At 32.5% G+C, this 24456-nt stretch overlaps 2 protein-coding genes across 3 annotated transcripts in view; both read right to left on the bottom strand.

The window, feature by feature from the left end:
- Positions 1 to 2591, bottom strand: part of LOC149477213 (serine protease inhibitor dipetalogastin) — a 60078-nt gene extending 57487 nt beyond the window's left edge. The window contains exon 1 of the mRNA XM_089710589.1: positions 2452 to 2591. The gene's annotated coding sequence lies outside the window, so the exon portion shown is untranslated. The remainder of the gene's footprint in view (positions 1 to 2451) is intronic.
- An 11486-nt stretch (positions 2592 to 14077) lies between these two features.
- LOC149477212 (facilitated trehalose transporter Tret1-2 homolog) lies at positions 14078 to 23627 on the bottom strand. Of its 2 annotated transcripts, none has more exons than XM_089710604.1 (10): positions 23588 to 23627; positions 20070 to 20302; positions 18870 to 19023; positions 18245 to 18414; positions 17661 to 17781; positions 17009 to 17101; positions 16346 to 16404; positions 15815 to 15973; positions 15024 to 15206; positions 14078 to 14342 (listed from the first exon to the last, which is right to left on the bottom strand). In XM_089710604.1, exons 1-10 carry the CDS (start codon positions 23622 to 23624, stop codon positions 14115 to 14117), a joined length of 1437 nt encoding a protein of 478 aa, XP_089566730.1. In that variant the 5' UTR covers positions 23625 to 23627; the 3' UTR covers positions 14078 to 14114. The 2 variants fall into 2 exon arrangements, with proteins under 2 accessions (XP_089566730.1, XP_089566729.1); XM_089710603.1 differs by lacking the exon at positions 23588 to 23627 and adding an exon at positions 23321 to 23402.
- Positions 23628 to 24456: the final 829 nt, after the last annotated feature.

Here is a 24456-nt window from a genome sequence, read left to right as displayed (position 1 = left end):
CTGTCAAGAAAATAATAACATTCCAAAAGTATTTAAGTAAGTATAAAATAAATTAAATAAGCTAAATCGATGACGGTGATAACATTGTATTTTCTATTCTTGGTACGAAAAAAGAAGGCAACTATGACAAGTTATTATATACTCAACCAACTAGTTGATCCCGAAAAAAAGACGAAGCTTTAGGTGATGGTGTATTGCAATAATAATAATTAATTACTCCTGAATTAATTACGTCTGATGTTAAGCTGAGATGTGGTCTAAGATAGTACGCGCTTCCCTAGAAGATACCTATCTGTTCACTCTACGCTTGAAGGTCTAAAAATTGTCATATTTTGTTACTTCAACGAGTCGAAATCGTAATATGTATAAGGCACCTTAGGGCAGATGCGGGTTTGTTTGCAGGTATTGTCTATAAGACAGTGATCAGAGCAGGTGATGAAACTAAGTGGTGAGACCAGATGATGAGACTTTGTAAAAAGGTGATGAGACAGACAGAGACTTCATATTAGCTCTACCCAGAACATCTCAGCTATAATGAACCAGGAAAAAGAAAGAACGAAAGACGATCGCTGCAAAATGATGTATCGAAACGCAAACTTCAAAAGGAAGGTATTAAAACGTCTGTCTGTCAGTCCCACGTAATGCAAGTTGCCAAAAATGGTACATTTGGGTCATTTCGTTTACAGGGTTCAGTGACCTGACAACTTAATTAGTAGCCTGTTTATTTACTGCATTATGCCATTGGTGATTATATCAATTACAATTCCTTTGAGACGCCGTACTTTTTATTCGGAAGAAAGTTAATTTATTTGAGTATAAATTCTGAATGATAATATGAACTCATAATATGTCAAAATAGGAAAAGTGTATGATTTGTGGAATTTAGAATCTAATTTTTTATACTTTTTTTCTCGAAAAAAATTATTAATATCAAAAATAAGTAGGTACAAGTAAAACGATTTGCATGTTTTATACACAGAAAAATACCCACTTTTAATTTAACCAGCAACTTTTCTCTCACTCAAAAAATTCAAGTAAAACGTAAAACTGTAAAGTGTGCATGCAAGTCAACCTAGCAACATTTTAAGTGGCCTGTTTTTCTGGTTCTCCAGAAAGTCTGTAGGTACATACTACATAGGCACAGATAAACACAAAGATTAATTATATTCAATAAACGTTTTAGTCAAGTTTTGTTAGCCAATTATGAAAAAAAAACACTACATAATTGAGTAAAAAAAATTGAACTTCTTGAGTTTAAAGTAATAAAGGAACTTTCGATAATCGCAATTTTTAATAGAAATACGGGTTATTATAATTTTTGTATAAAATATATTTTAAGACCTAGGTACAATAGTTATTTTGGACAAGTCCAGCATTTTATTTCGCAACAAAAAAAATTTAACCAACTCTAAACTTCAACGAAAATTCATACATTTAAAAATAGTTATTTTATATGTTTTTAAACTTTACTACACTATCACTTCACATCGTTTTTAGATTTTAAGATTCATAAAACTTTTATTATCTAGATCTTAAACTACTAAAGATCTTAAACTATTTACACCATTTTAGATTTAATCTTCTGTTATATAGTGAGCTATAATATCTTATATCGCAGTGGTTAAACAAACAGGTTATCAGTTCAATAAACACGGTCTATAAATTCAATATAAACATTTATTGAACTTCCGCGTATTTGCACAGTTAAATTTTTCTTTTTGCCAAACTATATAAAGTGCGACTATAAATATTTCCGAAGTAAAGTCAACCGTATCCTTTTTAATTGAATTACATTTTTTAATTATTATTTATGTTGAAAAAAAAGCAAAGTTCCACCTTCAATTGTCAGAACTAGGTAGAAAAAAAAATATATGGTACCTACCATCTGGAAGGCATCAGCTTTCATTTATAAAAGGAATCATCAAAATCGGTTCACCCTATCAAAAGTTCTGAGGTAACAAACCCAAAAAATATATAATTGAATTAAGAACCATCTTCTTTTTTGAAAATTTTGCATGTGTCTTTCCGAGCTAGCGATGTATTTATTACCTCATAAGCTAATATTCCTTTTTTAAATTTTGTTTATGACGCCATTAATTCGTAATGTCAATTGTCAACAAAGAAAGTACCTACAGTCCAAGTTTTATTGTGTCGATAAATTGAATAGAATATTTTAAGATAGTGCTAAGAGCTTATCCCTGTACCTACTTATAAAGACTTCTGATAAACTTTTTTATTATATTTTATAATAGGCGTTTTCTTACCATGCAGTAACAAAAAACTTTATCATATCATCGAAAAAACTAATTTTTATTTTTTTTACTTTTTTTCCTAAAATATTTTTGTTCTTCAAAATCAAAAATCCTTCAAATTCAAAAACTTTTTACTCCACATAAAAAAATTAACATCCGTTTTTTCCTATTACAATTTTAAAACCCATCAAAAACTTACTCAAAATATTCCCGAACGCACGTCCACACAAACACTTAACAAACACAGCACACGTCTGAACCCGGCGGCGCCGCGGTGCCAACTGGACCCGAGGCAGTAAGTACCTCCTCATATTATTATACCACCTATGTTAGTTTCCATCTTTCACTGACCAGCATGTGGGTTAATGAGGACCGATGCCAGCGCTCAGTTTTCTAAGCGTTTTCAAACGACGCGAAGCTGCTAAGCTGTTATGCGCGCCTGGTATCCAAAATCAATTATGATTTAATTGGGATTAATTAGATTTATTAAAAGGTAAGAGAATAAGAAACTACTTTTAACCTACTTATAATTAAAAAATAGGAAAGTACAATTTTAAATAACAATAAAATTATTTGTGATAAAAAAGTCGGGAAGGCATTAGAAATTAGAATACAACGTCTAAATTTAAATTAATTATTATAATATAGAAACCGCAATTTGATCAAGCCAACTATATTATACAGTCAAAGTTCCTTATTCGCGCTTCCTTCATTCGCGGTTTCACTATTCGCGGGTGGAAAAAATGCGACCTAATTTCTATATTCGCGGCCCAAAATTCTTTATTCGCGGATCGAATCGGTACATCGGTATATACATATATGTATTTACCTAAATAAAAACCATTAGTAAACGCTTGAACTACAACTACAAATTTATAATGTCGACTAAAAAAAATGAAAAACGAGTAAAAAGTGACAAGCCATTGCCTAAACCTGAAGATAATACCTAATTAAATGGTAATTAATAAATATGTTTGGTCAAAAACTTAAATTAAACTGGTTTCTTTATGTATTTGCTTTTTTATTTCGTCACCTAAGAACGTATTCCCTATAACTCCATACAAATTACCATTCCTTATTCACGGTTTCTCTATTCGCGGCACATTTACGGAACCTATTACCCGCGAATAAGGAACTTGAACTGTAATATGAAAAAGTAAAAAAAAGCGTGTGTGCCGAGCACATGTGTCAGAAGTGCAACTTCTGGCAAGATTCAAAGACACTAAAATCGTCGCCTGTGACTGTATTGATATGACGCGACCATGAAATTTTACTCTCAACGCACCTAAAGAAGTTTCACTTCAAAAATATAAAAAAGACGAATGAAAATAATATTCAATTACCTTCGTATTACGAAGTTTTAATTAAAAAATAAGTGTACTTTTTCGCTTTGCCAAAAATGCATCAAAGTTCTATTCCTTTCTCAATCTACCCTGTGACAAAGTGAACAAGATTTTTTGTTAATAAAATAAAAATATAAACATAATGCCGTTTCCTTATTACCACACAAATAGCAGATTTTATCAGAAATGCATTTTGGCAATCAAGATCAAAATATTATACGCAAAGTCACCGTGATTATAAAACCTCTGAATTGAAAATTACGAACCTCTTTGATTGATTGGCACCTTATTCATTAGGCGTATATTTAAAAAGAAAAACTTTGCGGCCAGGAACGGAATCCTTTTATTATAATTCTCTAATTTATTTGGTTTTTGATTGCAAATAACTGCCTCATGGAATTGATTAGTGCCATATTGTACTACAGTACACTAAACACAGACACTAAACACTATTGTTTATGCTTTAATATGTAGTAATATTATGTTTTAATTATTTTTGTTTACTCATTGTTGAAAATTTCAGCTTTCTAGCTATCACGGTTTATGAGATACAGCCTGGAGACAGACAGCAGAGGCTTAGTAATAGGGTCCCGTTTTACCCTTTGGGTACGGAACGCTAATAAACATTTCAAAACGAAATAATAAACTACTGTAGCATCTAATAAAAATGCTTGAAAATATGAATGAATGCTTTGATTAATTAAACAAGGTGCGGGTAGTAAATCAATACTATAATATGAAGATTAATGATGCAGTTACAACACTTTTGTTAATTGAGTTTAAAATTTCGAAACTGTGAACCGGCTTTAAAGATAACAGTTAGGTGGAAAAAGTACATTGATTTTGAAGTGCTTAAATTATTCTTATTTAAACAATAAGTATCTATATAAAGAGAGGTATACTCAAAAAGGGGAATTAATAAATTTAATTTAAATTAAGTTGAAGAGAAATTCCTAAACCAGTAACTTACATACTGTTCAACTGAATCTAGTGAAACCGATCAAGTCAAACTCATACAACCATTACATTGAAATAAATTAAAATAAAAGACGATATAGATTACCTTTAGCAGGCAAAATGTCAGACAGAACGCATTTTTGGTAAAATGCGTTTATTTTTCAAACTCAAACTCAAACATTGTTTTTGTATTCTTTGAATAAACTGTTTAACCATCTGTTTATCAATTAATATTGTATAAGTTGTTTTAATTTTTTTCTGTTATTTAGCAGCAACAAGGCAATATAAGTGTAAAAATTGCAAAGTAACGTAAGTAACGAATAAAATTCTGACCACTGTTGACCTAAATTCACATGGTAAATATACTGGTGTAATAATAACTGTTATGTTTGTTACAAATGGTGTCAAAGAAAGGGTTTAACACGAAAACGCTGTATTTTAAGAGAAAACAGCTAAAAATAATATAATGGCTAAGTACTAAATGAAAATAGTACAAGTTTCATAACATTACAACATCAACAAAAACTACATAATAGAGATTTTCTTTGAATAGTCTGTTGATCTTTATTTAAATAACAACGCCGTATTAAAAAAGGTGACCGCTCAAATAATTATAAGAAATATGCATCTAAAATTATTACCTCAGGACCAGCGTGACAGACATTACGATATTTAATTACCGTGTTTGTAATATATTATAGTAATTAGTATGCGTATAACTTCCAAGCATGACCCATAATTTATTAAAAACTAGCGGTCCGCCCCGGCTTCGCCCGCGGTACATGTTTACGTTTTCTCTACATAAGAACCATCCTCGTACTTCAAGGAATATAATAAAAAAAGAATTATCGAAATCGGTTCAGCCGTTCTCGAGTTATGCGCTTACCAACACATTTTGCGATTCATTTTTATATATAAGATTACTTTATGGAACGGAGGCTATCTAAACTAATAATAGAAGGAAAGATTTGTGTTTTTGTATGTTAGTAAAAGCTACTGAAGGCACATACAAAAGCGTGTGTGTGCCGAGCACACGTGTCAGAAGTGAAACTTCTTTGACAAGATCAAAGATAGCAAAATCGTCGCCTTACTCCATGACATGACGGTAATGCCACGACACGATTTTGAAATTTTCCTCTCCACGCGCCAGAAGTTTCACTTCAAACAGAATCTTCAAATATTCTGAGGTAACGAAGCTAAACAAAAAATACAGTTGGATTTCTCAATCCAATCCATCCTCCTTTATGAAATCGGTTAACAAACAGCTTCTGAAACGGACGTAGAAAAGTGCGACAATTCAAGAGGCCTACTTGAATAAATGTTTGAATTTGATCAGACTTAATTTGCCACAAGATTATGAGACTTGCGTTCAGATGAGATGAAAGTGTAATGAATTATAAGATGTATAACTGAATAATGATGCGTACAGAACACACAAGCCAAGTGAATAGAAGGCATAGGTAGGTAGCTACCGTATCTGCGAAGGGGCCCCCAACGTGCGCTTTTGTGAGAAATCTTTACCCTTTCTAAGGCCCCCCAAACAAATTTTTATACGGATCCCCGCCAAGGCACTCTACGCTTCTGATAGAAGTTAACACTATTCCCGCGCTTTTCAATCTGAAATTAGCACATTATATATCGCCTTCTAGGTCATAAAATGATATTTAAGTCTGATTGCAAGGTATAGGCCATAGGGTACTTGCTCGCCACCATAATATGGATAATTAGGAAAACATTAAACAACCTACACGAAAATAAACAACACCTTCCCCGTTTCCAAATAAGATCAACTAGCTGTGCTCCGCGGCTTTACCCGCAGTGCTCCGCTTCTGTTGGTCTTAGCGAGGTGATGTATAGCCTATAGCCTTCCTCGATAAATAGGCTATCTAACACTGAAAGAATTTTTCAAATCGGACCAGTAGTTCCCAAGATTAACGCGTTCAAACAAACAAACTCTTCAGCTTTATAATATTAAGAATAGATTTAAAGATAGTTAAAGTCCCACAAATAAATAAATAAAATTTTTATAGCTCTACATAGATAAGGTATTTTGCTTCTTCTTATGGCTATTATAACAGAAAGATATTGGAGTATATTATACCTAAGCTTTGCGAGTAGCACATGTACTGCTTGGCTTGTAGATATCCAGAATACACCACACAGTCAAGTGAAGCAAATTAATTATTTTAAACATATTGATTTAATTATTTTAACTAATACTAGCTGCGCTTCGCGGTTTCACCCGCGTGGCTTCGCTCCTGTTGGTCTTAACGTAATGATATATTATAGCTTATAGCCTTCCTCGATAAAAAGGCCATCTAACACCGAAATAATTTTGAAAATCGGACCAGTAGTTCCCAAGATTAGCGTGTTCAAACAAACAAACTCAGCTTTATAATATTATTATCATTATTATAGATAATGTGTTTCTATGTTTCATTTATGATCGATGTGCCTACTTTAGTCAAATCTTGAAGTGAAGCAGATCAAGTAATTTCAATAGTTTTAAGACATAATCGTTAAACGAAATAGAATACACTTTTCTTAGTACCCTCAAAGTTTCAGGTTTAAATTCCTAAGCTGTTTTGTCGCCAGAATACTTTAAAAGATCTTATCTTTATTATTTTCTACGTAGGCATTTGCAAAATCTCCGTGAACTAGATCTTAACTGTTAACCATTTGTTTACTAGTTTTTATTCTATACTCCACGAGTTTTTATTTACTTATCGAAATTTATGTTTTTATATTGATGATATTATTATGTATTTGATTGTTAGGTTAGCTGATTGTTTTTTGCCATAGCCTTAGCCCAGCGTACTCTTTTTAACATATTATAGGTACATACATCTACACATAATATATTATCTTCTGTTTTATTCTATGCAAGTTTTGAATTTAGAGGTACTTGTTTTCTATCTATCAGGATTTCAATAAAAATTATGTTAAAATAAAGAATTAAAATGTGAAGTAAACATGTTTTTAAAAGTGCAACTAGTTAGTAGTTTCTTGCCGGCTCTAAAACCCTGTAAACTGCTTTGCGAACCGCGCGCAAAAGCGCTTCTGAAGAAAGCCTAGTTCAATGAATACATGTTTGAGTTTGACTTAAATAAATTGTATTTAACCGATATTTTCAATGCTTGGATAAAACCCGTCCAATAAAGTACCTATTACACGATAATATTAAAATGTCACGTAAACTGTCAAATACGGGCAATTGGCAATTACAATACGTTTTTAAAATGGTAGTTTTATACATTATTCGATGAATAAGTTTTATCCAAGCATTGAAAAATCGGCCCTTAAGCATTATAACCTTCAGACAAGTCGAGTTACATTTTTAGTGTTTAAGGAAATATATTTGGTACAATTTGAATCCGTATTTCCATTTCTCATTGAGTTACAAGTTACAACCTCGTCATTGCCATTCAGTATTTCTTTCTATCCCTTGTCTTCTTCTTGACTAAATTATCTCGGTAAATACTAGACTACAATAATTTTATTAAACTATCCAATACATGACTAGGTTAGCGATCGGACCGAAAGTGACTTTCATTATTTAAGTGGGTGCATCTTAATGACGTCCATTTATGGCCACTACTCTCTCCTATCTGATAAGATTGTTTATTTGGAATTGCCTAAGTCTATTCGAGATTTACAAAAAGACTTAATTTAGTTAGTTTTCCTTAACACAAGTGAATGGAGCTTTATTCATCGCGTTTTAGAAATGCAAATGCTTCAATTTATACAACTAAGAATCCGGTGTCAAATATAAAGAACGTAAACTAATTCCTAAACCATTTATTTTTCTGTCTCTTATACATATGCAATTTAGTTTTCGTATCTAAGTAAGCTGATTCATAAAAATATTTAAATCTATTATTCTTTTATCTGTGCTTTGCTACTTTAGCTTGAACTTATATAGTGCGCATTTTTCTGATCGCCACATCAGAACTCAGAATAGAAGTCATCATCAAAGTTTCACATTAGCATATCCTATTAGAAAGAGTTAAATTGCGAATTGTAATTTTAACGTTTAAACGCAACGTTTTAAATTGTGTTTATTTTTCCTTGTATTTCATAATACATGAATAACTAGCACCTTCATTTTTTCAGCAAATACACTTTAATTGTAATTAAATCATCAAACTAAACTATTATCACCAATTACCACCACGCTAAATGGAAACGTGCTCACACCACTACATAAATAACTATAACAACGTGACTTAGCTAAGCCTCTAGGAAATAGCAAAAGCGATAAAGTTCAATACAAAGGATAACTGTACATGCAATATACATTGCTTGCTCAGCTCCAACAATTTGTCCATATAAATCTGCAGCAACCAATGTATACCTATGTGAATAATCGAATTTCGATTAGGTTACTTCACACTTACTGCGTGTGCTTACAGTAAACATAAATCCCACCAAAAACATTTTCATGTAAAATGTTGCCAAGACGAGCCCATATGACTCGCACTGTCAAAAAGTTATCAGATCTCATGTAGAGCCAAGCTTCTAACACTACACGCCCTAACTCTACAAGGCCTAACTTCACAAACTCTACACCTTAGTCAAAATATGTGGCTTGGCCATTTCGCTACATTCACATCGGCGTAAGGTGAAAAATTAATTCACTGTTCATTACTTTTGTGTTATACAATAGTTCTTGTAGTAACGAACGGCCAAGCCACATATTTTGACTAAGGTGTAGAGTTTGTGAAGTTAGGCCTTGTAGAGTTAGGGCGTGTAGTGTTAGAAGCTTGGCTCTACATGAGATCTGATAACTTTTTGACAGTGCGAGTCATATGGGCTCGTCTTGGCAACATTTTACATGAAAATGTTTTTGGTGGGATTTCATTTCTTTTTGTAGGTTGTTTGTAACAAATTTTTTTTTTAACAAGGAGTACCTATACATATATATATATATATATATATATATATATATATATATATATATATCTAGGGGAACCAAGTTTTAGATTATTAGATTAGACCTCTAGCGTCCTCAAAATTTAATTTAAAATTACAGGTCTCATACAAACTCCCATCCCCTAGTTTAAGGGGTTGGGGGATGAAAGTTACAAGTTTTATAATTTTTTTGTTGTTTGTGTGCTAATACTAGCTTACATACAAAATTTCAGCTTTCTAGGACATTAGAAAATACATTAAGAATTTTGATGATCATCAGTGAGTCAGTGACGAAATTAGCGTTTTTTAGATATAAATAAAATCTGAAGTATAAAAGCTAATGTAATTAAAACTTAATATGTTCAATAAGTCCGCTATTGACAATATATCCCGAAAATTTTGTTGATCTAGCATAATCCAAACCCAAGTTATGAGGGTTCAAAAAAACGTCGAAGCGCTTCGAGAAAAGGTAGGTAGTGCCCGTGCGCCTCGCTTGGCTCGTCTTGGCGGGGCCACTACCGTGCCCCCAGATGCGAACGTTCGCGCAAATTAAACTTAGTATCTTCTTAAAGTTGAATTTATTTATTTTAGCATTTTGGGTGACGCTGATCACTTACCTTCAGGCGTCGCGTCTGCATTGTTGCCTCCTCTGTCATAAAAAAAATAGAAGTCAAAGATTTTTAAATGAATTTTAAATACCATTTAATCATTATACGTCTCCCAGTAACAACTCTCGCCGTACAGTACCGAATAGTATAGTCGAAATCTTAATATACTATTATAATATACTATTATAAAGGCGAAAGTTTGTATGGATGTATGGATGTTTGTTACTCTTTCACGTAAAAACTACTGAACCGATTACAATGAAATTTAGCACACATATAGAGGGTAACTTGGATTAACACATAGGGTAGGTTTTATCCCGGAAATCCCACGGGAACGGGAACTATGCGGGTTTTCCTTTGAAAACTATTTTGATGAATAAATTGCGTTTAACATCTGCTATTATTATTAAATTGATCCGGGAGAGCATTAAAAATAGATCCTAAACCTATATAACAATGTAACCATCAGTATTTTTCGTTGTTACTTATTATATACCTTGTTATTTAAATTAAAATAATGTGGACTGCGGACGAATAAAATAAGTTTAATGTTACTTTTATATCATATAAAATGCAGCTTCTAGTAACAGTACTAACAAAAAGACTAGTCTAACGAAGCTTGGCACAGGTGAATTCAGACTTGCAAGAGATTAAAAACATGTAGCTTTTAATATTAAACTTCTGTATTTGTATGTCTGAATATTTTTGCTAATTTAATTCGTATATTTCTTGTCAGGACTTAAACTTTAAATTGAGAAATAAGACGTAATAATATTTCTACTGGCGACGATTTTTTTAAATAATTTTATCTTGACACAGACATTTATTTTCCAATATCTATAGAAAAGTTTATTGTTAAATGGATATCCGCCTGCCGCGGCGGCTTCACCCGCGTTTCCAAAGAAAAACACGCATAGTTCCCGTCACTGTTGGATTTCCGGGATAAAAAGTAGCCTATGTCTTATTCTAGGTCTTCAACTACCTACATACCTAATTTCATTGTAATCGGTGCACTAGTTTTTACGTGAAAAAATAACAAACATTCATCCATCCTTATACAAACTTTCGCGTTTATAATATTGTAGTAGCAAGTTTATATATTTAATATTCTACGAATCAACCGCAGCACGTCTGAAACCGCCTAACCAAAGCTCCCACAATTAGTTCGGTTAAGTTTAATTGAATTTAACCAAACCGTCAACAAGTTAGCGCTCCGGTTAACTTAACTGAATAGTTTAAACAGCTGCTATCTCGGTTAACTAATCTGTATTGAACCACGTTTGTATTGGTATTTGGTAGTTGGGAGTTGCTACATGATCGGATCGGACTTCGGAGTCAATAGTTTCAATTTTGTTGTTTGGGTTACTGTATTACTACTATGTAGTTTATATGGCTAAAATATTATGTATGTATGTACTATATTATGAAGATGTTCATGTATGCATTTAATTTAGGCGGAGAATGCTGATTCTTTTTACACTGTAGGAAAAGTATTGTCTTATGTGTACTGCAATTTTGTATTGACTGTGTTGATAAATTGTATGTGTTTACCATAGAAATGTGTTTACGTTTTGTAGCTTTGCGTAGTGCAAAATTGAATAAAATGTAACTACGTTGATACACGCTTAGTATCAACGCTTATAAGGCTATATTATCAATGATAATTTATCATGGCTATACAGGGTGTCCCATTATTGGTATACTAAGCGCGAAGGGACTTGTAGTTTTGCATACACTGATCACGTAAAAAAATACCTACTTAAACAACAAAATTACGTAAAAAAATTTTCTTCTCTAGCTTCGCGCAGCCGGCATACCGCTTCTCTAATGTGAGCATTTTGTCTATGAAAACATAATCTTAAACAATAAATCACGCGCTGGTAGCAAAGCTGGGCGGGTTGCTTGTTATGGGTGTTCACAAAGAGTTTTAAGAATTCATCTATTTGAAAAAAAATGCGTCTATATTTCTATATAGACGCATTTTTTTTCAAATAAAAAATACTTCTGTATTTTTTACGTACTCACCGTATGCAAAACTATAACCTCCTTTGAGCTTAGTATACCAACAGTGGGACATCCTGTATATTAATGTAGAGGTACCTAATTACGACTCTCGAATAATGTTTTTTCGAAAGATATTTTCTATAATCAGTGTAGTATTCATATATAGTAATGTCATTATGTGACTAATCTTGAAACGCGGATTGAGATTTATAAGAAGAAAACTCACAGCCTTTAATTTATACTCAAGCCAATGCATTGACCGATATTCTGAGCACGGTTTACTTCTGAACAAAGGCGGTTATATGATTTTACGTGTATTTGCGAAGTTTAAAGAGAAAGGCAGGTTGGTAAAATTATGTGGAAGTTAGTAAAGGTACGTATATTGTTATTAATATATATAAATCTCGTGTCACAATGTTTGTCCTCAATGGACTCCTAAACCACATAACCGATTATAATAAAATTCGCACACCATGTGCAGTTCGATCCAACTTGAGAGATAGGATAGTTTAAACATGTAGGTACCACGGGCGAAGCCGGGGCGGACCGCTAGTATTATTATATATTTGTTAAATTCCACTTAGTATTGAAGTAGTTTAGTATTTTGTGAGAAATTAGTTTACAGTTTACACAGTAAATTTTGCTGCTTAGTGCGAAATTTTATTTATTTATTTATTCATACTTTATTGCTCTGAAATAACTTAACTAGGAAGTAGGAACTTAATCTAATTATAAATTAAAACAAATGGCGGTCTTATCGCTAAATAGCGATTTCTTCCAGACAACCAGACGTACGGAAGTAAGTTAGAGGAGAGGAATAGGGCAGAGCATAAAATATATAATTAGTAAGAATATATTAATATCAATTTTATTAAAATTTTCATAAATTTTTAATGATTTTTAAATACATTGTTGTCAAGTTTATACTATGCATTGCAATTTTGTAGAATATATCAAATTCAAATTCAAATTAATTTATTTGCCAGTAACCACAGTATACAAAGATCTATTGCTGAGTTGGCTTATAGCGATATATATTAGCGATCCGACATCGCCACGGTAAGGCGAAAAAGGTTCGAGTACTGGCTAATTTATTTTATTCTTTTAAAACTTTTATTTTTTTATTTAACCACATTTGTGTAGTTTATTTCAATAGACCTTTTGGTAAAATTTATTTATTGCACTTCTAACTATTTATATCTTTGCTATCGTATCTTTTGTATTATTTGACTTTACTAAATCTCTTACAAACGAAATATTCATAGTTTGTCTTGTTTTTATCACAGTATTCGTTGCATAAATAAATAGTAAATTTTTCGATAGGAGTAATAATTTTGCCATCGCAACAAAATTGCCATTATTTTCATAAGGCGTCTAAAAATCTCAAAACCAAAGCTTAAGGGTGCACTCACACACATCAGTCACCGTCACGGCACGTCACCGGACAGGATTAAAAAAAAATATGTATCAATAGTTCTAGTATGACTCTGTTCCCACACGACAGTCGCCGGCACGAAATCTATCAGTGACGTCCCCGGTCAGGCACGTCAAATAATCTTTCCATACATGTATCATACTTTTATCCCCACTCACCCGGTGCCGTCACGTCTCAGTTCAGTCAGCGTCGTGCTACCGTCAATTGCTACATATTCTCTAGCGTGACACACGTCTAATCACTCACTAACCTGATGTATGTGTTCAATGATTCAGTCAAACCGGCGACGTGACTGACGGACAACATGACGGTGACTGGTGTTTGTGGATACGTACACAAACCGTCACCGATCAGTCATCGGTGACTTGACGGTGACTGATGTGTGTGAGTGCACCCTAAAATTGACGAGATTTACAATATAAAGAATATCTACTTGGAATTATTACTTCTGTAAAAAAGTTTTTTAATGTATATGATCGAATAGTTTAATGTTTTAATAAAAACAGTTAAGTATCAATAAAAAAATGTAATTAAATAAAAACAAAATTATATTACATTAAAGCTTGTAACACTCAAAATAAAAGCACAAAATGTTCCAAAACATTTATTTCTGTTTCCCCAGAAATGCCTCCTGTATCTGTTCTTTAGTCAAGCCCTTGGTTTCTGGCACCATGATGAGAGCAACGATGAAGTCCACAACAGCGAATACAGCAAAGCAGTAGAAGGAGCCATGGACTCCAAAGTTCTCCACCATAAAGGGGAAGACCGCCAGGATCCCGAAGTTGAGTACCCAGACCCACTCCATGAGGACCATGGAGGCTATACTTTGGACCTGTAAGAGTAACGTTAGTGATTTTAGTGAGAAGTAAATGATGGTCTTTGTAACTATTGGTTCTAAAAAATGATTTGCTTAACTAAAAAGTAACTATGAAATGAATGAAATGAAATGAAATAAATTTATTTGTCCATTTTATGTTTTACAATTAATGTACGACAGTGGGTCCCAAACTAAGTGGAATACTTGTGTCTTGGGACCCTATTATTTGTATTGATTTTATCGTTTCGGTTATATGTAAGGTGTACAACCATCTAGAAATCATTACCCTCCTAACGGACAGTCCGGTAAAAACGATAATTTTTCAGAATTTATTTCTTTGAAATTAACATAATAAGTATATGTAATTAACAATTTTTAATTAAAAGCCAATTGAGCACACACCAAGTTTAATAATTACCAAATCTGCAAAAGTCACAGTAAATGTTTTGTTTTAAGCTATTGCATAGCTTCTATCGCGGGCCTTGAGCGCGGGGACCGAATCTAGAAATTCCGTAACGAAAAAACCTCACGCTCCCCACTCCGACGAGCTCGGAGGTGTGGCTTGAAGGCATGCTATGCAATAGCTTTACCGCGGCAATCCCCGAGTGCCACACGTCTTTTTTTTAATTTTAAGAAACACTGTATAGTTTGTATCCCAAAGATAAATAATTGAATAAGTAACTACATATAACATACCTCAGATATAAAAACTTCTCCCATCAGCAAATACGGTACGCTACCAGCTCCAAAAGCGAAAGCGAAGCAGTACATCAGAATGAGCACTGCGCTCACCCACGGAGGGGCTATATTTGTCTGCATCAGGAAGCCCATGCTGAGCAGGCAGAGACAGACACCAATAGCAGAGGAGAGAAGTAACGGCTGGAATGAAAAAAAAATGTCTGTAAAGTCGGTTTACTGACGATAGTTGAACGTGACAACGTCGCGTCCGATTGTGCTTCTTTGTCGCTCGTTCCGCGCTCTTGCTCGCACTCCAAGCCTTACATGGAACGCCTCAGAGCGAGGTAACGCCGCATGAGTCATGTTTTATCGTGCGTGCAGCCGGCTCTATCGAATTATAAGACGTTGTCACGTCAAAAAATATGTAAAAAATTATGAAAAAATAAATCAATTTTGCATTTGAATTTTGATAAATGAAATAGCTAGGATACCTACTTTAGATAGACATATTATGAATATTATTTGTTTTATTCATTACTTATTACTGTGTGACAAAAACTATATTAAATAATTCTTCATGATTGCTTATAATATTATATTATATCATGTTGATTATTAGAGCAGTATTGTTAAATTATGCAAAAACAGCAATAGTTAGATAATTTAAAAAGTTGAAAAGTAACCATTTCATGCTGAATTTTAAATTATAAAGGATAAACAATGAACACTGACAAAGTAAAACGAACTTATGACGCATAGAAGTAATTAATCTTTAATCAATAACTTAACCCAAAACTTCCAAATCTTACCTTCCTGCCGAACCTATCAGAAAACAGCGCACAGCTCAAGCTCCCAGCCATTAAAACACATGCGAACATAACAGAACACATGTGTGAGGAAAGACTTGGAGCAGCTTTCGTGAAGATGTCCTTGGCGTAGACTTGCACTGGCACTATGCCCATCGTGACCTGGTCAGAAATAGGAAACAATATTAACACTATAAAGAGTAAGTAGTGTTAGTAAGCATAGAGGATGGTAGTAAAGTAAGTATGTAGTTGTGTTCGTAAACACTAAAAAGGTATAACTTTTTTTGAATATTATGAGTTAGAATAACAAACAGTGGGACAGTACGAAATATAGATACAATGAAAAAGAAGACCTTAAAAGTGATAAAGAATATCAAAAATATTAGCTGTGCTTCTTTGGACCACCCATAATATTTTATAAAAATTTTCCTGATGTAAAGTTAGGTTTTAATATTATAATTTGACGGAAAAATGACAAAGCATTAATTATAATATGTATTATGGTCTCTTTACTGTATTTTGATAGTAACTAACCTGCAATGAAATTACTAATCCTACAGTAATAAATGCTCGTCGCGAAGAAGGTGACACCACTGAAATTAAAGATATTCAATCATCACATGTTTATCCTATACTAGCTTCTGGCCCCGGCTGTACGCGGGTAAACAATTTTAGTAAGTTTCAATTGTTAATATTCCAATCAAAGCGAAAATATTCCAATCAACAAATTTTAACTCTCTAGATCCATATTTATTTCATTTATACAGGGTGTCCCACTATTGGTATACTAAGCGCGAAGGAACTCGTAGTTTTGCATACACTGATCACGTAAAAAATACTTTAAAAAAAAATTACGTCCAAAATTTTTTGCTAAATTTTTCCTGAAAATCCATGTTTTCTTCTCTAGCTTCGCGCAGCCGGTATATACCGCTTCTCTAATATGAGCATTTTATCTATGAAAACATAATCTTAAACGATAGCTCACGTGCTGGTGGCAAAGTTGGGCGGCTCGCTTGTTATGGGTGTACACATAGAGTTTTAAGAATTCATCTATTTGAAAAAAAATGCGTCTGGAATTTTTTAATTATTTTTTACGTACTCAGCGTATGCAAAACTATAACCTCCTTTGAGCTTAGTATACCAACAGTGGGACACCCTGTATATGTATCGAATTGTTTTGCTAAATAAGATTCTTACATAGCATTTTATACGACGGCATTCTCTTGTGTTCGGCTGAATCATCGTTTTCATCATTCAAGTTTTCTTTCTCAGCTTTCTCTACTTCACTTTCTGAAAAGGGATAATAAGGTATTGATTTATGTAAGGAATTTGTATTTAACAATTAACATACAATCAATAATCAATTAATCATCATATTGTCTCTAGATCTAATTTATATATAATGGCTTGAGCACGTAACACAAAAGTACGGTCTGGAGTACAAGAGAAAACTTATTCCTTTTAATTTTAGTATAAAAATTCAAAATTTCACAACATTCCTATGTCGGCGACGAGAATCTATCTTTTTCTCTTAAAAAAACGGGTTGCACTCCGGGAGTGCCGGCAGAACTGAAAACTTGATTATTAACGTTGAGCATGTTTGATATTTTGGAATGGTATCCGTCTTACGCTTTTTCGATCAGGTCACGTGTCCTGACGCGAGTTTAAGATTTTATACCCATTACAGAAAAAGTGCTCAACGCCGCTAAAGAAGTTTTCACTTCAAAAAACAACTTTTGAACATTTACTAAAAGATAGTGGAACTATCACAAGTTTGGTCTTCTCTTTTATTTTTAAAGGGTTTATTAATAAGAAACATTTAAAACTTCTCAATGAAAAATGAAGTTACCATTAATAGGTACAAGTTCCACTGCGGGTAATAAACGTTGTTTCAGTCTGGAAAGTTCTTCCATCACAACTTTTGAGTCTGGTTCTTCACCTCTATAGTGCGCTATTGATTGACGTGCTTCCTATAAAGAAAATTAAATGCATTAGTATACTAATATAAGCAAATGTATTAAGATTTATAAGGATTTTAATAATATATTTATTAACTGGTTTGTCCATTGATAAGGTTTGAAATCACTATCATAAAAATATAATGTGCGTGAAACGAAGAATTAAATTTCGTGGATATGTTTAGGTAGCGTACCATGAAAAAGTTTCACAGAAATCTTTAAATGCAAAGTTCTAGCTTACGATTAAAGATACATAATATTATCAAATATTAAATGAAATTTCATCCACATCTAATATCATCATTTTTTCATCAGCAGTTTTCTCGTAAAAGAAATCAAGATCCACTTCTGTAAACTTTCGCGTTTGTAATTGAACAAAACATTCACGTACCATACAAATAATATTTACTTAGTTGAATTGCCTACAAATATACTTAATTCAAGATTAATAATAATCAGTTACAGATATACTCACATCTTCTCTATTCTTCCTCATCAAAAATACTGGGCTTTCTTTAACTGACATGAGCAGACCAATATAAACCACGCAGAGAGCAATACAGGACCAAATTGTGTATCTGTATGTTAACACCCAACCCATGATGTATGAAACCATAGTACCTATACAGTATGATGCAATGGGTGCTGAAAACAAAGATTTTAAATTAAAACCAATAAAATTTTTAGTTATAAGAGAAATAACACGAGCTTATAATATAAGAGCTTCGTCTGTATGTTGGTAACTTTTTACTCGATTTTGAGCCACTTTAAACGGACAGATTTAATTCAAACTTTGTATGCTTATCAAGAATCGGTGACAATACAATAATATCATGAGTTTATCATATTAAAGCGAGCTTTTTAGTTTATACATACAAGATAACAAAGCAAGTATATAATATTATTGTCTTGCATTATGTCTTCTCCAGTACTTACACCTGACATTACTGCAGCTATGATTTAGCTGTACCTATGTTTTTTGTTTCGTAAAATGACAATATTATTATTAAGCTCTGCAGAGAATTCCGAGTTTTAATGGTAGTTGGACTAATGCCTTATATTATGGACGTCTATAGCAGAATATATATTAATAATTTTACCTGATCCCAGAGCGCCTCTGATGGATTCTTCCGCGATTTCTGATATAAAGATAGGCGCATGAACAGAACTAGCTCCTACTGAGAAGCCAGTAACAAATCGCGCAACAAGTATCACGACAGTTGATGACGTCATGTCTATCATGAGCAATGATAACTGAAACATTAAGTTCATTTGAAACATTGTCGTGTTTATCGCTAATAGAGCACATCAAATTTTCCTTTAAAATTGAAATTTTTTCTATTTTAGGGACAAGAGTGCATGTTGTGGATATATTATATTTATTTGTTTATGTTTTTAAAAAATTGACTGACCGATTGGCTTAGTTGCCTTCGAAGCCAAAGGTCGTAGGTTCGATTCCCAACCGGGGCACATATTTGTGTGATGAACATCATGTTTGCTCTGTGTCTGGGTGTTAATTTTCCATTTCATTGTGTATTTAAAATTACATAGTAAGTTTCATCTGTCATTTGGTTTCCATAACACAAGCGAAAAGCTTAGTATATGGAATCAGATTTTGCCGTGTGTGAAAAATGGCCTGAAAAAATATTTATTTATTATTATTATTATCAAGAAACCTAAAATTGAAATTGTATTCTTGATTGTTTTGATAGTATCTACTATTTACAATTTGATAAGTAATAGGAATTTACACAATACCCACATGAAAATAAACCTGTTTGGTTTATGATTATTGCTGTTTCTTTGAGACTTTCTTTTAATTATTTTTTAGGGTATGAGAAGGTAAATAAGCAGATGCATTGCCTGATGGTACTCAAATTGCGTCACCCATAATGATCATAACAGAGGTTATAGGAGTCGCCTACTGGAACCCGAAACCCGATTTCCTTGGTCACGGCATCACGCGTGAACGGGTGGACCGATTTCGATAATTAATTTTTTATTATTAGTCCTTGAAGTACAAGGATGGTTCTCATGTAGAGAAAACGTAAATATGTACCACGGGTGAAGCCGGGGCGGACCGCTAGTCATATTATAAATGCGAAAGTTTGTGACGATGGATGTGTATGTGTGTCACATGTTGTACGCAAATACTACTGAATCGATTACAATGAAATTTAGCACACATATAGAAGGTATCTTGGATTAACACTTAGGATAGGTTTTATCCGAAACGGGAATTATGCGGGTTTTTCTCTGAAAACACGGGCGGAGAGCAGCTAGTTCCTTGTAAAACCTACCAGATACGGCATGGCGATCACCAGACCACCTTTCTTCCTGCCCAACCCGTCGATCACCATGCCAGCACACGCTGTTCCCACCAAAGCACCTAATGCTGGCAGACTGCCCAGTAACGACGCTTCCATACTCGTCATGGGGGCTGATAGTAATGTTGTGTTCTGACTGGTGTAGTACGATAGTGTGTATGAGGGCCAGACGTTGAGGATCCCGGATATGAAATAGCCGAAGACACCTGCAAATGTATTATCACTACATAGTATAAAAAAGTCGCTGATCCTATATCCCTATGCATGCTTAAATCTTTAAAACTACGCAACGAATTTTGATGCTGTTTTTTATAGATAGAGTGATTGAAGAGGAAGGTTTTTTGGATATAATTTATAACTATTAGATTTTAGACAAAGCGGGCGAAGCTGCGGGCGGAAAGCTGGCTGTACATAACCGCTCAAAGGCCTAATATTTGCAAGAATTCGCAAACCCACATGCGTATAACTACATTTGCAACTTTTTATTATACACATAGTTACATTGTACGAATGTTTGCACTTAAAAGAGTGGCTTTTATAGATTAAAACAAATTAAATTCAAACCAAGACAAATTACGAATGAATATTATACAAAAATAATTAAACCGAACTGATAAAATGCACTACAAAGAAATTACGAGTTGAATGAATAAATATTTGGGATAATTATTATTACAAGTTAAATCAGCACAAATAATTTTCTATTAACAATTTTAGCAAGGAAAATTCTATAGATATTAGATACTATAAGTATTTGAACGTTGTGAAGGTCGTTTTTATTTATATTTTCTTAGTATTAAATAAATTATCTAAATAAAACAATGTAGAGACAAATTTAACGAGGACTTAATTTTTACGTCATCGTGTGATAATGTCAAAAGAGTATTAAGTATTTAATTATAAAATAAAAAATATTATAATAAGTACTATCAAAGATTTTAAACTTACAGTTTTAAGTTATTTTATTTTTTCACAATAGATACCTATACAATAGATACCTATACCTATACCTACCTATAAATTGGCTTAGCTTGAAATAATATATTATCGATTCTTATAACCTAATAACTTTTAACAATTAGGCAAATCCTCCTGAAATAGAGCCAAGACACATCAAGACTATATCAGGAGAAAGGGTAGGGTCCATTTATTCATAGTTGTAAAATAGTTATAACTAGCTTCCGCCCACGACTTTGTACGTGCATCCCCGTTTTTCCCCGTTCCCGCAAGAATTTCGGGAAATCCTTTCTTAGCGGATGCCTACGTCCTAACATCTACCTGCATGCCAAATTTCAGCCCGATACGTCCAGTGGTTTGGGCTGTGCGTTGATAGATCACTATATCAGTCACCTTTGAGTTTTATAGATATAGATATATTGTATATTCAGGGATAAACGTAAAATGCGTTTCAATAGTGCGAAATTTGGTTTTATTCAATCTGTTTTTATTTTTATTATTTTCATATCAATTTAAAGGTCATCTGTTACGTAGTTTAGAAATTACAAAAACGTCTCAATGAAAAACTATTTACATAATTTTCTCACTCCTGTAAAAAATATATCGAGACTTTTAAGAAAAATACAATTACGTCATTTTTTAAATATTCTAAAATTAGTATTATAGTAAAATTAGTATTATGTAGTAATAAGAGAACAAAATACTAATTATCAATACAAGAGTTAGTATTAACAGTTAAAAATTAAAACGTGGTAAGTATTTCTTTCTCTACAAAGTGAATCTAGTAATCTATTAATCTGTAATACTAACGTAAGATCATACATAAGAAAATATTCAAAGTATTATACAAAATATACAGGGTGTCCCAGCAACGGTATACTAAGCCCCAAGGAGGTTATTATAGTTTTGCATACGCTGAGTACGTAAAAAATACTTATAAAATTCCAGACGAATTTTTTTAACAAATAGATGAATTCTTAAAACTCTATGTGTACACCCCTAACCCCAACCCGCTCAACTTTGCCACCCGCACGTGAGCTATCGTTTAAGATTATGTTTTCATAGGCAAAATGCTCACATTAGGGAAGCGGTATATGCCGGCTGCGCGAAGCTAGAGACGAAAACATGGATTTTAATTTTTAAGAAAAAAAATGAGCAAAAAATTTTTGGTATAATTTTGTTGTTTAAGTATTTTTTACGTGATCACTGTATGCAAAACTACAAGTCCCTTCGCGCTTAGTATACCAATAATGGGACACCCTGTATATAGTTAATAGCTATTTTTAATTTCAGTTTACATAACCTATAAACAATGCTATTGTCCCAGTTACTATTTATATAATTAATATTAGTAATAAATCATATCATAATTACTTATACTAGTCATAAATCTCTTAGATATCAGCTGTGGCAATGTACTATAATTATTTACAATGAAAATTAATATTAAACATGTTATTCAATAAACACAACTACATAATCAATAGTAGATATGTAACAGAGAAAGTCAACTGGCTCTCGGACTATAAACGAAATTTAAAAAATCTATAGGTATTCTAATTGAAGTATTGGACCATGAATGTGAAATTTAGCGGGTAAGTATATAACGGGGATAATTATAGAGTCATAAAAAAATAAAGTGCCATGTCCCCAAGTGTATAAGGGGCAGATGCATTATGCGATACATCTGTTTCACTGATCGATTTTCTTTAGGGACAAGAAGGTGATCAGCCTTCTGTCCTGCCAGACCGGGACATATTTTTTCGTAGTCTCCACCGGGAATCGAAGCCAGGACCCTTCGGTTCTATGCTTACGCGTTAATCGCTGTAGGAGGCTAATTGTAGAGTCATGCATATTATAAAATATATTTTGGTGCTTATCGTATTTTTCCGGCTCTTATTGAAAAAAGCTTTAAAAACTAATTTCATGCCTTCATATTTTTCTCTAGGATTGAAGTAGGTGTTAACTTTTAATTATTGTTAAATATCTACCGAGATTATTTATCTTTTTGCATTTGCCGAAAATTCACTGTATTTATAAAATATTTTTCATAAAAAGTGAAAAGGAGACAATAAGATAAGTACTTACAATATAAAAGATTTTTTTAATAAAAGTTTATTATTTTAATTGCATCTTGGCAATAAATTCTCTTTCAATTTCTTTCTTTCTTTCATAATTATGGCAAGTAATTTAAATATTCTAAAATATATAATTTAATACTGTATTCAAATTTTCAAAATAATTTTATTAAAAAGCTTTCAACATACTTGCTAACGTAGTTAGATACTGGTGCTGTCTCCCCATCTTTGTTCTTTGTTTCACTTTGCACTTAACAAATTATTTAAATCATTTTTTTTTATAAAAAAAATAATAATTTAAATAATTAAGTAATTTAATTAAGTTATTTCATAATTAAGTAACTAATAATTAAGTAATTTAATAATTAAGTTAGTTATTTATGTATTCTAAAATATATAATATAATACTGTATTCTGTCAAATTTTCATTAAAATAATTAAAAAGGCTATCCATACTTGCTAACGTAGTTAGATACTGGTGCTGTCTCCCCATCTTTGTTCTTTGTTTCACTTTGCACTTAACAAATTATTTAAATTATTTAATAAACTTTAATAATTAACATAACAGTCACTCCCACATAATATATAGTAATACTTGAAATAACAAGACACATTCTCTCATTTATACATAATAATTAGATAGTGGATATTTATTCAATGATACAGTAGCGAAACCAAAAATTAAATACATATTTTATCTTTAATTAAGGTAGTAAATTGTTTGTGATAATTGTGTTTATTCGTATTGTTTTCTTGTGGATCTAACTAATAAATGTGTGTTTTATCATATCTAAAATAACTCGGGTCAGTTATAATATTACCTATCATTAATGATTTTATTACTAATTAATTGAATAAGTTAACTATCAATATATAATTGTAATAATAATATTTTGTGAACTCGTGAATCCAATTATATTATCACTATCACTATATTATAGTATAAAACAAAGTCGCTTTCTCTATCCCTATGTCCCTATGTCCCTTTCTTTGTATTTTTGATGCGGTTTTTTTAATAGATAGAGTGATTCAAGAGGAAGGTTTAAGTATATAATTTATTAGGTTTTAGACAAAGCGGGCGAAGCCGCGGGCGGTAAGCTAGTATATGATATATTTGGATTGTTTGATGCTATTAGTACTTGCATTTGGATTTTCCATCTGTTTTTCTGATCGAGTTCGGCAAATTAGTCTTCTGTGTCCGTGAAAACTCTATTTTTAGAGAATAGTATCCAGGACTGTTAGTTATACGAAGGAGACGCTCAAAACACTGATAGGCAGGTCTATAATTTTATTGTATCCATACAAATCTATTTTATTTTGAACTA

This window comes from Colias philodice, chromosome 25, assembly GCF_061535455.1.
Source record: "Colias philodice isolate Cphi_HAF_F1 chromosome 25, ilColPhil1 Martin Lab GWU primary, whole genome shotgun sequence".
NCBI lineage: Eukaryota > Metazoa > Arthropoda > Insecta > Lepidoptera > Pieridae > Colias > Colias philodice.
Note: the sequence above shows the minus strand (reverse complement) of the source record. Positions and strands in the feature narration are given on the sequence as shown.